This window comes from Penicillium hordei, assembly GCF_028827395.1.
Source record: "Penicillium hordei strain IBT 12815 chromosome Unknown utg000001l_segment0_segment0, whole genome shotgun sequence".
Classification (NCBI taxonomy): Eukaryota; Fungi; Ascomycota; class Eurotiomycetes; order Eurotiales; family Aspergillaceae; genus Penicillium; species Penicillium hordei.
In genome coordinates this window covers 3,931,737-3,946,030 of record NW_026623142.1, presented here as the reverse complement: position 1 = coordinate 3,946,030, position 14,294 = coordinate 3,931,737, and the positions used below count along the sequence as shown (strand labels likewise).

The window sequence follows — 14,294 nt, the reverse complement described above, 5'->3', positions numbered from 1 at the left end:
TGTGAGAGGGCACACCAAAGATAGCAAAGGGAATGCAAATAGGGTAAAATATCAAGGGTGACTGAATAATTTAAAAAGGGAAAAAAAAAGATTTGATAAGCTCCATCATTGCGTTGCTGCTTTGGGCGAATCGGTGTACCCGGACCAAAGGGGGTGGTCCTGTATCTAGTACTTGGCTGATTGCGTGCTTCAAGCAGTAAATCTAGGTACTGTGTACTTTTATCACTTTTTCCCCCCTACCAATTCGGTCATTTCAATTACTTATTAGTATATAAGCTACTCTAACACCTTAGCTAATAACATATATCATATGGAAACCTGTAATTCTTTCCCGACCAAGCTATAATAACAGCCTAATTGGTTAATATCACAAGCCAAAAAAAAAAAAAAAAGGGAAAAAGACACAATAAAAAATTGGAGAACTGAGGGGACAAGCAATCTCCCGGTGAGGAGAAATTAACCGGGGAACTTCAAACTCGGTCTATCGGTCAATGTTTTGGGGTAAAATTTTGCACTGATATTATTCACCTGCGCAATGATCTTTGAATTGATATTCGAATCCTACAATAACCCCATACCTAACAGTATTCCCCCTCCCCTCCCCGCCCCCCAATTCCCAAGCTCCTACGGCATTCTCCGATTCTCAACCGGTATTACCCGCATATCCATTCCATATATTTTTGCTCTATACGGAGTAGCCACTTCTGAATCAATATGGCAATCTCTGACGTTATCCGCGCTAAAGCTATCTAATGGCAAAATCCGGGGAAGTTCGAAGCTCCACTCTCATCACTGGTCCGGTTTCTTCCATCTAACCTTAGAAATCCCGATGGGCTTGACTATACAGGAAACGTTGGCCAAAATCGGCCGGTCATCGTTGGAAGTCAAATGTACTCGTGATGTGATCAATCGGGAGCACTCCCGGTCTTTCTCGTCTCAATTAGGGGTTCGATACCAGCTCCGATATGACGCATCATAGAGAGAAAATCTGCGTAGCTAGGAATCAAGTATTAAGTGAGGCCAAGAATAGGATGAGGTGATGTCAACATTAGATGTCCTCTTCATAAGTGTAAATTACATATGATAAGTTCACCCAGGAGCTGCCTTTTCATTGGTCAATTCAATGTTTGCACCAACATGCTCGTATCACCGAAAGGCCCACGAGAGCTGCCCTTCGATTCCGAGGCAAGTTAAAGGGCGCCATATGACCTCAGATCCCTAGAATGTCAACAAAATGTGTATTACGTATAATCCAGGATATCAACCCAGACATCATGATCTGATGTGACAGACCCTTAGGCATTAAGACCAATGCTAACTTTGCCATTAGAATAGGACAATATCATGTCCAAACCTACACGGGACATCGATAAACACAATACCAACAACCCAATGATCAAAAAGCTCACTGAATGTGATATGATATGCGTAGCACAATATACAATCCAACGAGGATCCCATGCTCTTTTATAAACGAAGACAAGTCCACGGCCCCCGGCCCCCGGCCCCAACCCAGAAAAAGAACAATACATCCAGCATTACAAGCCTAGTAACAGCAGAGCCTAGATCCAACATTGAACAAAGTCTACAGGTGTCTACGAGCGACAGCCCGGACGGATTTTAAACATGACGGCGTTAGTAAATGGCCGTCTATCCGCCCACAGAGTACGCAAGTAAGCAGTGCCGGGAGCTTGTAACTGGAGAGACTATCTATTGAGTAGGCTGAAACCCTGCTTGACGATGGTACAAGTGTGCTCTCCTGCGGGTACAAGCCTAATACCGCCCTTCTGCTAATTATTTGCTCAGCCTTTGCTTGTCTACGCGTCCATCTGGATTGCATCTGGGTTAGTTGGGTATATCGGTGTCTCCATGTCGGACGAGGTATCATATCTTGATTGGAGAGTGTTGAAGGGGTGGGTATGCAGGATGCGGCTTGGATTGGTGTATGGAATATCTGGCGTTGTACTTCCTTTTTTTCCACCGGCCCTGTCTGGTCAGATTTGACATCGCCTATGCTTCAGGGTCTTTATCAGGTCCGTTTGCCTGTGTTACGGGGGAACTATACATATAGCCGCACTGCGAGATCAGAATGTAGCCAGTCAGTGCATGGGATATTTCGGAACCGGGAATTGTGAGATCCATTATGGCTATGGCGAGGCCGAATTAGGATGTTGGGGGAGGTGTTTGCTTCCTGTGGATTCGTGTCTGTATCTCTGGGCAGAGTCTGGATGCAGAACCCGGTGGTGTTTCATTGGGATTTCGCCTTGTATGTCAGATTGTATTTGCCTTGCTTGCTTCCATCATCGTTGACCGGTTGGTTCTGGGGGTGCATTGATGCATTGTATGTATTTATTTGACGGTGGAATATTGTTGACTCGAGTCCGTCAACAGGGAGCCTTCGTTGGTTTGACGAGACAAAATATGGAATTAAAATGCCAATCGAGATCAGAGTTGATATCAAATAGAAGGTGAGGCGAGCATCGCTTGAATTATCAAGGCAGACTCCATCAAGCTTTCAGACTCAATAATGGCCTCATAGCCAAAAATGCTCACCCACGAAGCCCTAGTTTTTTTTTGCTTGATTTCTTTCGAGTCAACTAAAAGGCCCAATTTGTGTCATGGCACTGTGACGCAAACAACGTAGCAGATAACTCTCTTATAGCAGTTTGCCTCTAAGGAACCGGTCTCCACGTGCTGGCAATGGAGTGACACGCATATTCAAAAACGAATGCATCGGCTGGGCGGACGTTAATCAGACTGCTCGCGTTTTTGAAGCAAGGCTAGACCATATGAGAATAGCCGGCTTGGATTAGTTAGTCGTTAGCGTATTGTGGTTGAAAAAAAAAAAAAAAAAAAGAAACGAGGGATCAATCAACAATATGCCATGGTGTGCATCCCATCCGTTACTCGATTCCAAAGGCAAACGAAAAGAATACCAAAGCAAAGCTGTGAGCGGCCCGTCACCAGCAACCAAGGAATGATCTGACCAGCAAAACCCTGGTCGGGTTCAGAAATAGCACGATTGAATAAACCCGTCACCGTAACGTATAAAATTTCGATGGCGAACAAAGAAACCTTGGAAGTTGATCAGATTTGGCCTCAACCCGCGATTACCGAAGAGAAGAAAAGTTGAGCAGAACAGGGTGAGAAGGCGGTTACGCCAAAAGCACTAACCCGCCACTGGCCGGTGTTCCCTGGTTATGGCCATGACCATGTCTCAATAATCTGCCTGGAGACCTTGAAAGGGCAAAGGCGTCGTCAGCCACCAACCCCGAGAGGTCAAAGATTTAGTTTCAACTGATATAGATTTGGAGACGCAATGAATGATGATGGAGTGAATTCGAATGCAATTGGCTCTAGGTCTTTAGATCTCCACGGTTAATTCTCGTCATTTACCTCGGAAGGTCGAATCTGCAAAGGATACTCGAAAGATGGTGATTCGATCTGTGAGATGTCGATGACTGTGACATATGTGCTGTTCACCCACGGTGCCGTGCAGGCGAGGGTAGATCCACATAAAATCGAAAAGTGACAATGTTGAAGTTTCCCAAGGTTTCTTTTGCCGCATATCCGTACTTTTCCTTTTTTTTTCCTTTTTTTTCTCTTTCCTTAAGTTTCATGTTGGCACTGGTATTATTGGATATTTGCATTTCACATCTACAGTATATAAGAGAGTACCGTGTTACTGGCTGCGGATTGGAAACAAGCCCAGCTCGCCTCGGGACTGTACCTGGCATTGCAACTGAACACGTCTTGGACCGGGGAGGACGACCAATTTCCCATAGGACGGCTGATTTGAGTTGAAACACTTTTGTTATTTATTTTAGTTTAGTTTGTCTCATTTCCTCGAAAAAATAACCCCCAAAAAAAGAGTGAAAACAAGAAGTGGCTCCCGGATGTAGACGGCATATCATTGATGTGATCTTGGGTACACTTTGTACTATACTCCATCGTAAGAAAAGGGTGCAAGTCACATTTCGTACGCGTTGACTGCTCCACCATTCACAGCAACAAAGCTAGATGGTAGTTTTCAAGGCAGAATAATTTATTTCCTGGATCGGATGCCGGGAAGTACAGTGTGTTCCGACTGGGATCGTCGAGTCGTGACCGCTACGCGTATATTATTATTATTATCGGGGCTCTAGAATCTCGAGACCGATGTCCCGTCTATACTTAGGTATGTACTTGGTATTATTATTAGTTAAGCATCGAAAACTAGGTAATCTTAGACACAAGCCGACCCCTGAGACAAATCTACGTAATAGATCCTGTGTCTCCCCACACTTTATACTGGCGTGTGCTCCGAGTACAATGTAATGATTCTGGAATCTGACTACGTTGTATGATAGCAGATCATCGACTCAGCTGGAACAGACAACAGATTTTAGTTCCTACACCGTCAGTACCGCATTGATCGTTGATCACGATCACCCATAAGCCACCGAGCGGGGTGCAAAAAGAGTATCGATTACCCCGAGCAAGGCTCCGTTGAGTCAACGCGCAGTAGATGTTCTAATCCGCCAAAGTCAAATTACGAAAGCAAACAGTCTTTGATGTACTCCAAAAGTTCAAGATTCAAGACCCTGTTGGTCTCAGCGCCAGCGCCGAAACCAGCGCTTTGCTTTGTGATGTGCTCGGGGCGCCTTGCACAATCTAGACAAATTCCGAGATAAGTGCTAGTCAAGCAAAAAGTCAAAAAGCTAAGAAAAAAAAAAAAAAACATAATGCGAAATTATTGCCCCTCAACTTGCTCTGTCTTTGAGACCTTTTGAGCATGTGGGTTGTGTGGGCTCGTCCACACCCTCTACGGAGTATCTGGCATTTAGCCCCCTCTTAAGGGGGGCTGAAGTCTGGAATCGGAGATCAGCCTCAAAAATACATCAACTGATGGTTTGAGATGACCCCGTTCTGTCACACGGCCCTGTGTGCCCGAGCCCATTTGCATCTGCCCTTGATGAAGTGTGCGCTTCCGGTCGAGGTCAAGGTCAGGTTGCTGCACTCTGTCGGTGACTGCTCGGGAGAGAGAAGGCAACCCTATAGGTGGCGTGCAGTTGGGTAAAATGGATCTGATCATTGTGAGACTGCAGCACTAGAAATACCCATAGATCTGGGTGCCAAGCAGTCTCGCCCACAGGACAACTTCAGTATACTGTATATCACATACAATATACTCCGTTTAGAACGTTGGACTCCGGACTCCGACGTCATAGAGAAACTATCCAATACTAACATTTTAGTGGCAATCTATACGATATACGATGTAATTGACACCCAAAGGACCGGATCTACAATTTCGAGTCCCCAGTTTAATTTCGCTAACTTCCACCTAGGTGTTAGGTCTAGTAAGAATTACTCCCGAGGCAAAACAAAGGATCCTTCCATCTTCGACCAGTTCAAGTGGCGATCCCCTTTAAAGATATTTGCATGCCGTCTCCTTCATCCCGGGAGTGGATCGAATGACGCTAGGAAGAAAAGATTAATTGCAGCAGCCTTATGCTATTGAAACTGAAAACAAAATGTATAGCCCGGGCGCATCAAACCGTAGATAATCCGCAATGACATAGATAATTGCAACCCGCGCATTACAAGGTTGCGAGAGCGGAGAAAATCCCAGATAGTGCATGTACCGATAGCGAAACCAAAATACTACCTGTGTGAGATGGTATGTGATATCGAGGCAATGACCTAGGATTTCTATACTGTTTAATATTTATGTTACCCTCAGTACTTTATAGGGACTCGCAAGGATGGGAAACATGCAAGGAGCCGTGCTGGGTAAGAGGAGCAAGGTGGTTGAACACGGCATTGAGATCCTGAGTGTTTTTCGTCAAGTGTAGACTTTTGGCCTGGGGGGTTTCTTGCCTCGCGACTGACGCATAAGATAGGTTACGTGAAAGAAAAAAAAAGAAATTAAATCGAAATTAAATGCCACAATATTTCCAAGCAATTTAAAATTTCAGAGGAACTTGATGCCGGGCACGGAGGGCTTGTACCGAAATCCAAGCCCCGCCGTGTAATGATGAAGGTGTCAGGATAACGCGTAATATAGCCACAAAAGACTTGCTGTGATAGTCAAGACCGAATATGGAGTAAGCGGGTTATCTGTTTTATACCACTATAGAAGAAGCTACTCCGTATAGAGAGTATACATATACATACAATATAGGACTATAACGTAAATTACTGATCGACTTCAGCTTTGCAAACTTAGATCAGCCACCTGGGCACCCCAACCATTATTAACCAGGGTTCGATTCTAGATTTCGTTCTCGTACGGAGCATACTGCCCACAATTAAGGCGCGTACCGGAAACTATGGATATTTAGTCCCAATCAAGAGGCAGCATTGAAGTGTGGTCCTGTGGAAAGTACTGCGCACAGTGCCAAGTGCCCCATGACTGTACATGGACTTGTAAGTGATGGCGGATACTTCGGACATAAGGTCGAGGATGTTCGGATGATTTCCATGATAGGATGGGGTTCCGTGTGCATCAAGTCGACACACAGATGTCAGTAGACGATGCACCTTCGAATTTATGACTCTGCCGAAGGAAATATCATGATCATAGCGGTCGCAATCAACTGCATGCGCCGATGGTCGAAGGTACAACCTGTCTAAAAGTGACCATTGGTAGGAGGGGGTGATACTTCCAGACCTGATCCTTTCGCAGGGAGGGCCTTTTTTTTTTCCATAAAAAAAACGCAATTAAATATTTATATTTCCCTCCACACCTTCTATACAATAATTAGAGACTAAAAAAGGTCGGTAATAGCCTGACGGTGCCCAGGTGAACTCTGCAGGTAGTACTGTGCCGAGGAATCTCACCCGTGAAAGGCGATAGGTAACTTGTGGAGCTGTCGGGAATTGTGAAGTCGAAATGAAGTGCCGCAACCGGGATGGTAAGTTAAAGAGTCCATTTTAGAAGACTCGTTTTTTTTTTCTATTTCTGACCCACCAAAGAGAAGATAAAAGCGAATGTAGATCAAGGGCGTCAACAAAGGGGCAAAGCTCCGAGTCAAACACCTTTTGACGCTGACTTTCAAAGGCTGGGCTTCTCTTTTTGTCTCTGTATGACTATGACAAGGGAACACACCCTTGGCCCAAAATAGTAAAAGACGGGGGTCACTCTAGTGATTGGCCAATCAGTAGTCGTATTTAGTCTAAAGCGACTTTAGAAAAAAAAAAAAAATTTAAACCATCGACAACAGCATGGATCGTCTGACAAGATGGAGCACTATGACACAGTGGACTTTTCCTTGTTCAAATCCACCTTCTCTGTCTGGGGGTTCTAGAAACGAAACATCTTCCGTGGCGGTGGCTCAGAAACCAAGAAAGTGGAGAGAGAGAGAGAGAGAGAGAAGCAATTTCTTTCTTTCTTTCTTTTTTTTTTTTAATTTCGCCCGATCAACTATTTCCTTTTTATGAAGGCCCGCGATTTGGTGACCCGACTGGTCCTCAGCTTGACCGTGGATTTGCCACTAAAATAGCATTGGATCGTCTCTCATCAAGTTTGGAGGTTACCCAAGTTGCCTGGTTTCGGATGTGAACTGGTGGTGTGATAGACCCAAGTGTCTCCCAAGTGTCTCTGTGAGAGTCCGATGATCTTTCGGGGATGAAGTTCAATACGTTGGATGTCTTTTGCATGCGTCTAAAGGGAGAAGTCCACTAAATGGTGTGTACTCCGTGCGTGCTTACCGTTAAAGAGACTGTGGACACACCTCAAGGGACTACATACTTCTATGTCCTGGTACCGGGATGTCAATCAATTCCGTAATTATCTGAGGAGTGTGCACATTTCTAGGCACAATGATCTCGGCTTTTTCTCGAAGGGATGACCGTTGGGCGCCACGAGTGACCGATGGATTCCAATTCCACCAGCCGATCTGGGCCCGTTGCACTTTCGATTTCTCTAGCCTACTGCACTAGATCACAAGTGCAACTACTCCGTACATGCCACCTACGCGAGGCTTATCCCGTCTAGATAGGTCAAACAATGTTTTGAGTGAAACAGCCAATTCTACTCACAGGGGGGCCAACAACAGTTCTGGTATATGCCACTCAAGGCTCGGCTTAACACAGGGGCGTTTGGACGGGACATAAATACCGACGGAGGTACCAGTACTTTTTTTTTAGTCAAGTAGGTATGTGGTGACCAACCCGCAGAAGGCAGCGAAATAACTTGGGGAAGTCCAGTGCATAAAAGCCGGACGAATCAGAGGACGGGATTCCGGTCCTTCCCCCGAGGCTCCTGAACTATCAAATTGGTCCATCACTGGGGATATCTTGTACGGAGTACGGAGTAATTATGATGAGATACCCCCTGAATCATAAACAGGAAAGTCGTCCGGAACAGTGGGCTGCAGGGGAGACGCGGGATGAGACCAAGACCTTAGAACACGAAAAGATGCGAACATGCTAAATGATTAGTTATCTCTGAACTCGTCCATATAAATCCATAATAGAATGAACCAATGACTGATTGGCAGCGGCTAACAAGTCGGGGAGTACGTGAGCACAGGTGTGATAGAGCTGGGAGCAAGCAGATGAAAGCCCATGGACCGGTCGTACACGGGATAAATTAACACAAAAAAAAAAAAAGAAAAAAAAAAAGCGAAAAGAGAAAAGAGAAATTTGGCCTGAGACTTTTAGTGGACCATTCCTAGGTAGTACTGCAGTATACGTGTATATTTTACATATTCTCTTCTCTAATTGGTCCAATTCTCAGTAATTTTGCCTTCTTACATAAGAATGCACCATTCTTACCGAGACTCCCGATCTTCCCTTTGATTTCTCTTTGGTGCCTCCTTGGTCTCTCTTTCCTAAACCAAGTAATTGATCTTCCATTCTCTTATTATTGGTTTCCGTTTTATTTTCTCTTTTTTATTTTCTCTTTTTCTCTTTTTCTCTTTTTCTCTTTTATACTTTCCTTTTTCTTGGTTCATTCCTTTGCCTTTCCCAGTATTGCTATGTACACCCAGCCACCGTGCTCAAACCTCCCTAGGCCCCGCGCTTCCCGGCAACCCCCCTTTAGCCTTTTTTTTTTTCTCTTTCTTTGCAGGACGGAGGCGTACCTACATGCTTGCACACCCTCACAGCCCTTCACCTCGCATAACACGGTTTTGTAATTTATTGACGCTAAACTGGACTTATTATTGGATCTGATATGGGTCTCAGGATTGAACCTCCCTTCTCTCTTTTGATTTCAACTTGATTTTCAACTTGATTTGGGTTTTACTTTTCTTTTTGAGTAAATTGTGAAATTCTTTTTTTGTTTTTTTTTTGTTTTTTTTTTTTTCCTTACTCTTTTTTTTTTCTCGCTTTCACTAGTCCCATGCTATGCTTGGTCAACTTCATTTTACTGCAAATGTGAGGCCGGGACCAGGTACTCCGTAAACATTCTGTGACTTGCCCTTTTTAGTTGCATCCACTTATTGACCACCCCGTGGCTCTGACATCAACCGGTATTTCCACTTTGATTATTTTGTTACCTTGTTACCTTGTTACCTTATTGGATTTTTGGATTATTACATTATTACATTATTGTTTTTTCCAAATCTAGATTGACCAAACCCGGAACCCAAACGAGCCCAGAAAGGAGGATCAACCTGGACCTGCGTCCGGGTCAAACTCTGTGTATGGCCACTATCGCTTTCTCCGGATGGGGTCTGTGGACTTGGTTAATGGAGATGATGCCTTGACTACATTTATTATTTTATTTTATTATTTTTTGCATTTTCCAGTATTTTTTTCCCTTTCCTCATCTCTGAGTGGAGCAGCCGGATCTCTGTGGTTTATCACTACTTTCCTTATATGGGCCTATCGTGGCTACTCTATATACATCATTCAAACTCCCTGTGAAAGGTCTATATTCACTTTTCCCTCACTTTGAATAAAACATCTTTGCCCTTTCCTCCTTGATTGCATTCCAATTGGGCAAGAACCTCACCACTTATTGTCTATTGCTTGGCTCTCTTTGCACCTTTTTATAGAGAGAACATGGGTCACTGAAACTCCTCGGTTCTCTCCGCCGACGCCTTTATTTGCTTTGATCAAAAAAAAAAAAGAGAAAAGAAAAGAAATAAAACTCCATGTGTCGACCTCTCTGTTCATCACTCACTCTTTCCCTATGTCTTCCATTGTGGACTTTCATTCCTCCTTTTCGACACTGGGAGTTCCAACCATCGACCTGACTGAGGATCAACCGTTGAAGGCCGTTGAGAGCCAAACATCGGGATCCTCCCGGGCTGTTCCCATTCGGAACGGTCTACCAACCCCACCTCACGATATGACAGGCCTCGCCTACAATGCTATGCCACCTATCGCATATGGGGGGAAAACCGAACGGGATGCCCTCTCACCTCTACAGCCATTCGCGCCCTCAGTTCGATTCCATTTCCTCGTCTATGATGGCCATGAGACCGCAAAGCCACCCAATCAAAGAAGCCTGCGCAACGGAACCAACTGCTCAGAAGAAGTCAAATGGTGCAACTGGGTCGCAACTCCGCATTCCTTCATCCATCAATAACAGCAAGGGCAGTCTGGCCGAGTTTGCAGCTCAGGTGAGAATTCTCTCTACCAGAAGTGATGTCATAGCGTGAACTAACGTTTTTTTGCTTCATTAATAGATGACCTGTCTCTTCTGGTTCGAAAAGACATCAAAACTGCAAGCCATCGAAGACCGCCAGCATCCCGTTCCTTCCCTGGTCGCCGAAGCCGTACCCACCGTCGGATTTCAGAAATGGGTTGCCACGATTCTCTCCACTACGCAAGTCAGTCAGAACGTTATTTTACTGGCCCTTCTGTTCATCTACCGCCTGAAAAAGTTCAACTCTGGGGTCAAGGGCAAGAAAGGCAGCGAGTTTCGGTTGATGACGGTTGCGTTGATGCTCGGCAATAAATGTGAGTGTTCTTATCGGGCTCACCGCCCTTGACTTGATTGGACAAAATAGCTGACTATCCACAGACCTCGACGATAACACTTACACCAATAAGACGTGGGCTGAGGTATCGGGTATTGCGGTGCACGAGATTCATATTATGGAGGTCGAGTTCTTGAGCAACATTCGCTACGATCTGTTCTCCTCCGAGGCCGAATGGTCCCGGTGGCACACCAAACTGGGACTCTTCGGGGACTACTTCAACCAGGCCTCGATGCTACCCGTCGAGTCAGCCCCCATGCTCCGTGTTTCGCCTCCCCGCGTGCAGTCGCTGTCGCCATCGTCCAAGTTGCCATCGCCTAGCACCGATGCCTTCCGATCCCAGTCGCAGCCCAATTGGTATATACCACCTAATGGATTGCCATACTCGCTGCCGCCACAACACAAAGGCGGCGAGACTGCGATGGGAGGCTCTCGGAAACGCAGCCGCGATGAGAGTGATGAGCTTCATCCGACCAAGCGGCTTGCGCTGTCTTCCACCACATCTGCTCCTTCGATGACGGTCCCGGTGACCGCCATGAATGCGGTGCCCACCCTGCCACCTGTCTTGACTCCCACTTCTGCTCCGGTGGCACCAATGAACGTTTCTCGTCTTCCGCCTCCTCACCATCCACCTTCCCTTCCAACTTCCTATCCCGCGCCTCAGACGCTTCCTCCCACAGCGCCTTCCCACCTTCCAGCTATTATGCCTCCTATCTACAATCGGCCGGCGAATTGGCAGCAGATGCCTCCTCTCTCCGTGCCCCCGATGCCATCTAGCATGTACACCAACACCCCTTCACTCCCAGAGCTAGGCCGCCACCACCAGAGCCCATTTGGCGTGTCTTCTGCCACCGTCTCGCCGGCCGGTTCAGCCTATTCCGTCCACACCCCGCAGACACACCTCTCTCCTTCCTTCTTCCTCGCCAACCGCAACTCACCTTACCGCCCAGTGCGTTCCGTCAACACTTTGTTGATTCCACCTCCGTCAAGCTCTCTGCAGCAGCAACGCAATGTTCCGTTTGACCATATGCACTACCAGCCGCTTGGAAAGGGTAACACCTCTCGCAAGACTGGCCTGCTGCCCTACATCCAACCTGATGCGTGGAACCAAGCTCCTTACCTACACCCCGTCTACCCACCCACCGGTTACTCCGGTTGAAGCATTCCATACTCCTGTTTTTATCACTCTCATCTCCTAAGTTCATGACTTCACCGCGCCACGACCCGTCACACGAGAAAAAAATTATCTCATTCGCTGTACACCTTACCATCCCCTTCTCTTGCTTGTCTTCCTTTTCCAACTGCACAGACTTCCTCTTTTTTTTTTTCACGATTGTATCTGGCATATCTTCGGCGCTCCATTTTAGAAGGAACTCGGGTTTCGCCTCCCCGCAGACGAGATCAATCTCGGGGATGGCATCTGCGGCGTTATTATTGACTTTAATTTCGCCCATGTCCGTCAAATGTGCTTCAAAGCACGTCGGCAGTGTACTGTTCCTATTGCATTTTGCATACATATGGCGTTTTACTTTAGCAGACTCAGCTTTAGCTCTGCAGCATATGAATCTAGATTCACCAACTGGTAATTTTTTTCCCCTCAAAACATCAGTGTTCTCATTGTATAATACTAGTAATATAGTGGAGATAGCCACATAGTACAAGGGATATAGTACAATGGCTCGAGTTCGAAGATATACAGTAACCCAGTTATCCGACTGTGCTAAATTACACCAACAAGTTTATTAAAACATGGAATGCAATAAAAACATACTTGATTCATTGAAATGGCTATTATCCTTAAAAACAAACCGAGCAAGCAACATAGTCTTCGGTGCCCAGGTCGATCTTTGTACCATACTGTAGTTAGGGCCATCCCGGAGACGGATCAAACATAACCCGTCCCGACAGAGATCTCGAAACTCACCACCAAACCGCGAATCCAACACCGGCGAGCCTATAACCACAATCACACACCATGTCTCCCCGGCTGATGGGGCTGCCCACGCAGCTGGCGCAATTTTCTGCCCGATCCTTCCAACATGTCTCCCCACTCGCCTTCCTCCTCCCACAATCCCAGCAAACCCGCAATGCTTCCATCCTAGCCTCCCTCTCCGACAACCCAACTGCCTACAACAAGCGCATCCGTCGAGGCCGTGGTCCCGCTTCCGGCAAGGGTAAGACCTCCGGCCGCGGTCACAAGGGTCAAGGCCAGCACGGCAAAGTCCCAGCGGGCTTCAATGGTGGCCAGACCAAGGAGATTATCGTGCACGGCGAGCGCGGCGGCGTCAACATGTAAGTGATCCTCCCTTGTGAAAAACACCCCAGCCCCCCCCCCCCCCAAAGTACATCACTAATCAATTCTTTTCTTCGGATCCAGTTTCTCCGTCGACATGGCAACCGTCAACCTCGACCGTATCCAATACTGGATCGACCAAGGCCGCATCAACCCCAAACACCCGATCACACTGAAAGAGCTCTACAAGAGCGGATGCATCAGCCGACCTATCGACGGCCTCAAGATCCTCGGCGACGGCGCCGATGACCTGAAACAACCAATCCACGTCGTTGCCTCGCGCGTCTCCGCCTCCGCCATCGCGGCCATCGAAGGCGCCGGCGGCTCAGTGACTACCCGCTATTACACGCGGCCGTCGATCCGCCGTATCCTGGACGGCGAGACGCACAGCTTCTTGTCTACTGCGTGGGCGCGTGAGAGTGGCTCCGAGCAGCTCTACAAACTCGCTGGGGTTCGGCCTACGGCGGCTTGGATGAAGTGGAGTACGGTGGTCAATAACCGGCAATTGAAGTACCGTCTGCCGGATCCTACGAAGCGTAAGGATATTGAGTATTACCGTGACCCTGCGCATCGGGGATATCTTTCGCATTTGCTTAAGCCGCTTGAGGGACCCAGTTTGTTCTTCCGCTCTTCTGAGGAGAGAAAGTCTACTGCTGGTGTTAAGAAGGAGAAGGTTCTGCCTGAGAATAGGCTTTGGTAGATTTGAGAGGGGTTGGAGAGCGTCTTATTTGATCTCCGGTTGTTTGTTTGTTGTGGCACTGTTTTTTTTTTTAGGCTGGTTTAGACTGGTCTGCTGTATATGTATAAATATGTTCTGTTGGATATGTTAGGCTTTGAAATTAGATGCCTCTCGGCCCTTTTTTTTCTTTTCTATTCGCCCAAGAGGTGCTTTATAACCACCTCGAGGTTTACGCATTCATTACATGCATACATGGTTTTACATGGAAAAGTCGCTTGTTCGTTTTATGCTTTGCACCGCCTTTAGGGACTCGACGTTGGACCTTTGAAAATGCCCGACATGTCTAGACCATCTATTTTGTACTATTGTTCTGATTCCTATAATGAAAAATTGAGATATTTCC

At 46.6% G+C, this 14,294-nt stretch overlaps 2 protein-coding genes across 2 annotated transcripts; both read left to right on the top strand.

Annotated features, from left to right (window-relative positions):
* Nucleotides 1–10,126: 10,126 nt before the first annotated feature.
* Nucleotides 10,127–12,078, top strand: N7537_001485 (uncharacterized protein; the record flags this gene model as incomplete). Its single annotated transcript, XM_056892543.1, has 4 exons — nt 10,127–10,381; nt 10,470–10,559; nt 10,626–10,899; nt 10,964–12,078. 4 exons carry the CDS (start codon nt 10,127–10,129, stop codon nt 12,076–12,078), a joined length of 1,734 nt encoding a protein of 577 aa, XP_056757538.1.
* An 816-nt stretch (nt 12,079–12,894) lies between these two features.
* N7537_001484 (mitochondrial 54S ribosomal protein uL15m) lies at nt 12,895–13,912 on the top strand (the record flags this gene model as incomplete). Its single annotated transcript, XM_056892542.1, has 2 exons — nt 12,895–13,211; nt 13,297–13,912. 2 exons carry the CDS (start codon nt 12,895–12,897, stop codon nt 13,910–13,912), a joined length of 933 nt encoding a protein of 310 aa, XP_056757537.1.
* Nucleotides 13,913–14,294: the final 382 nt, after the last annotated feature.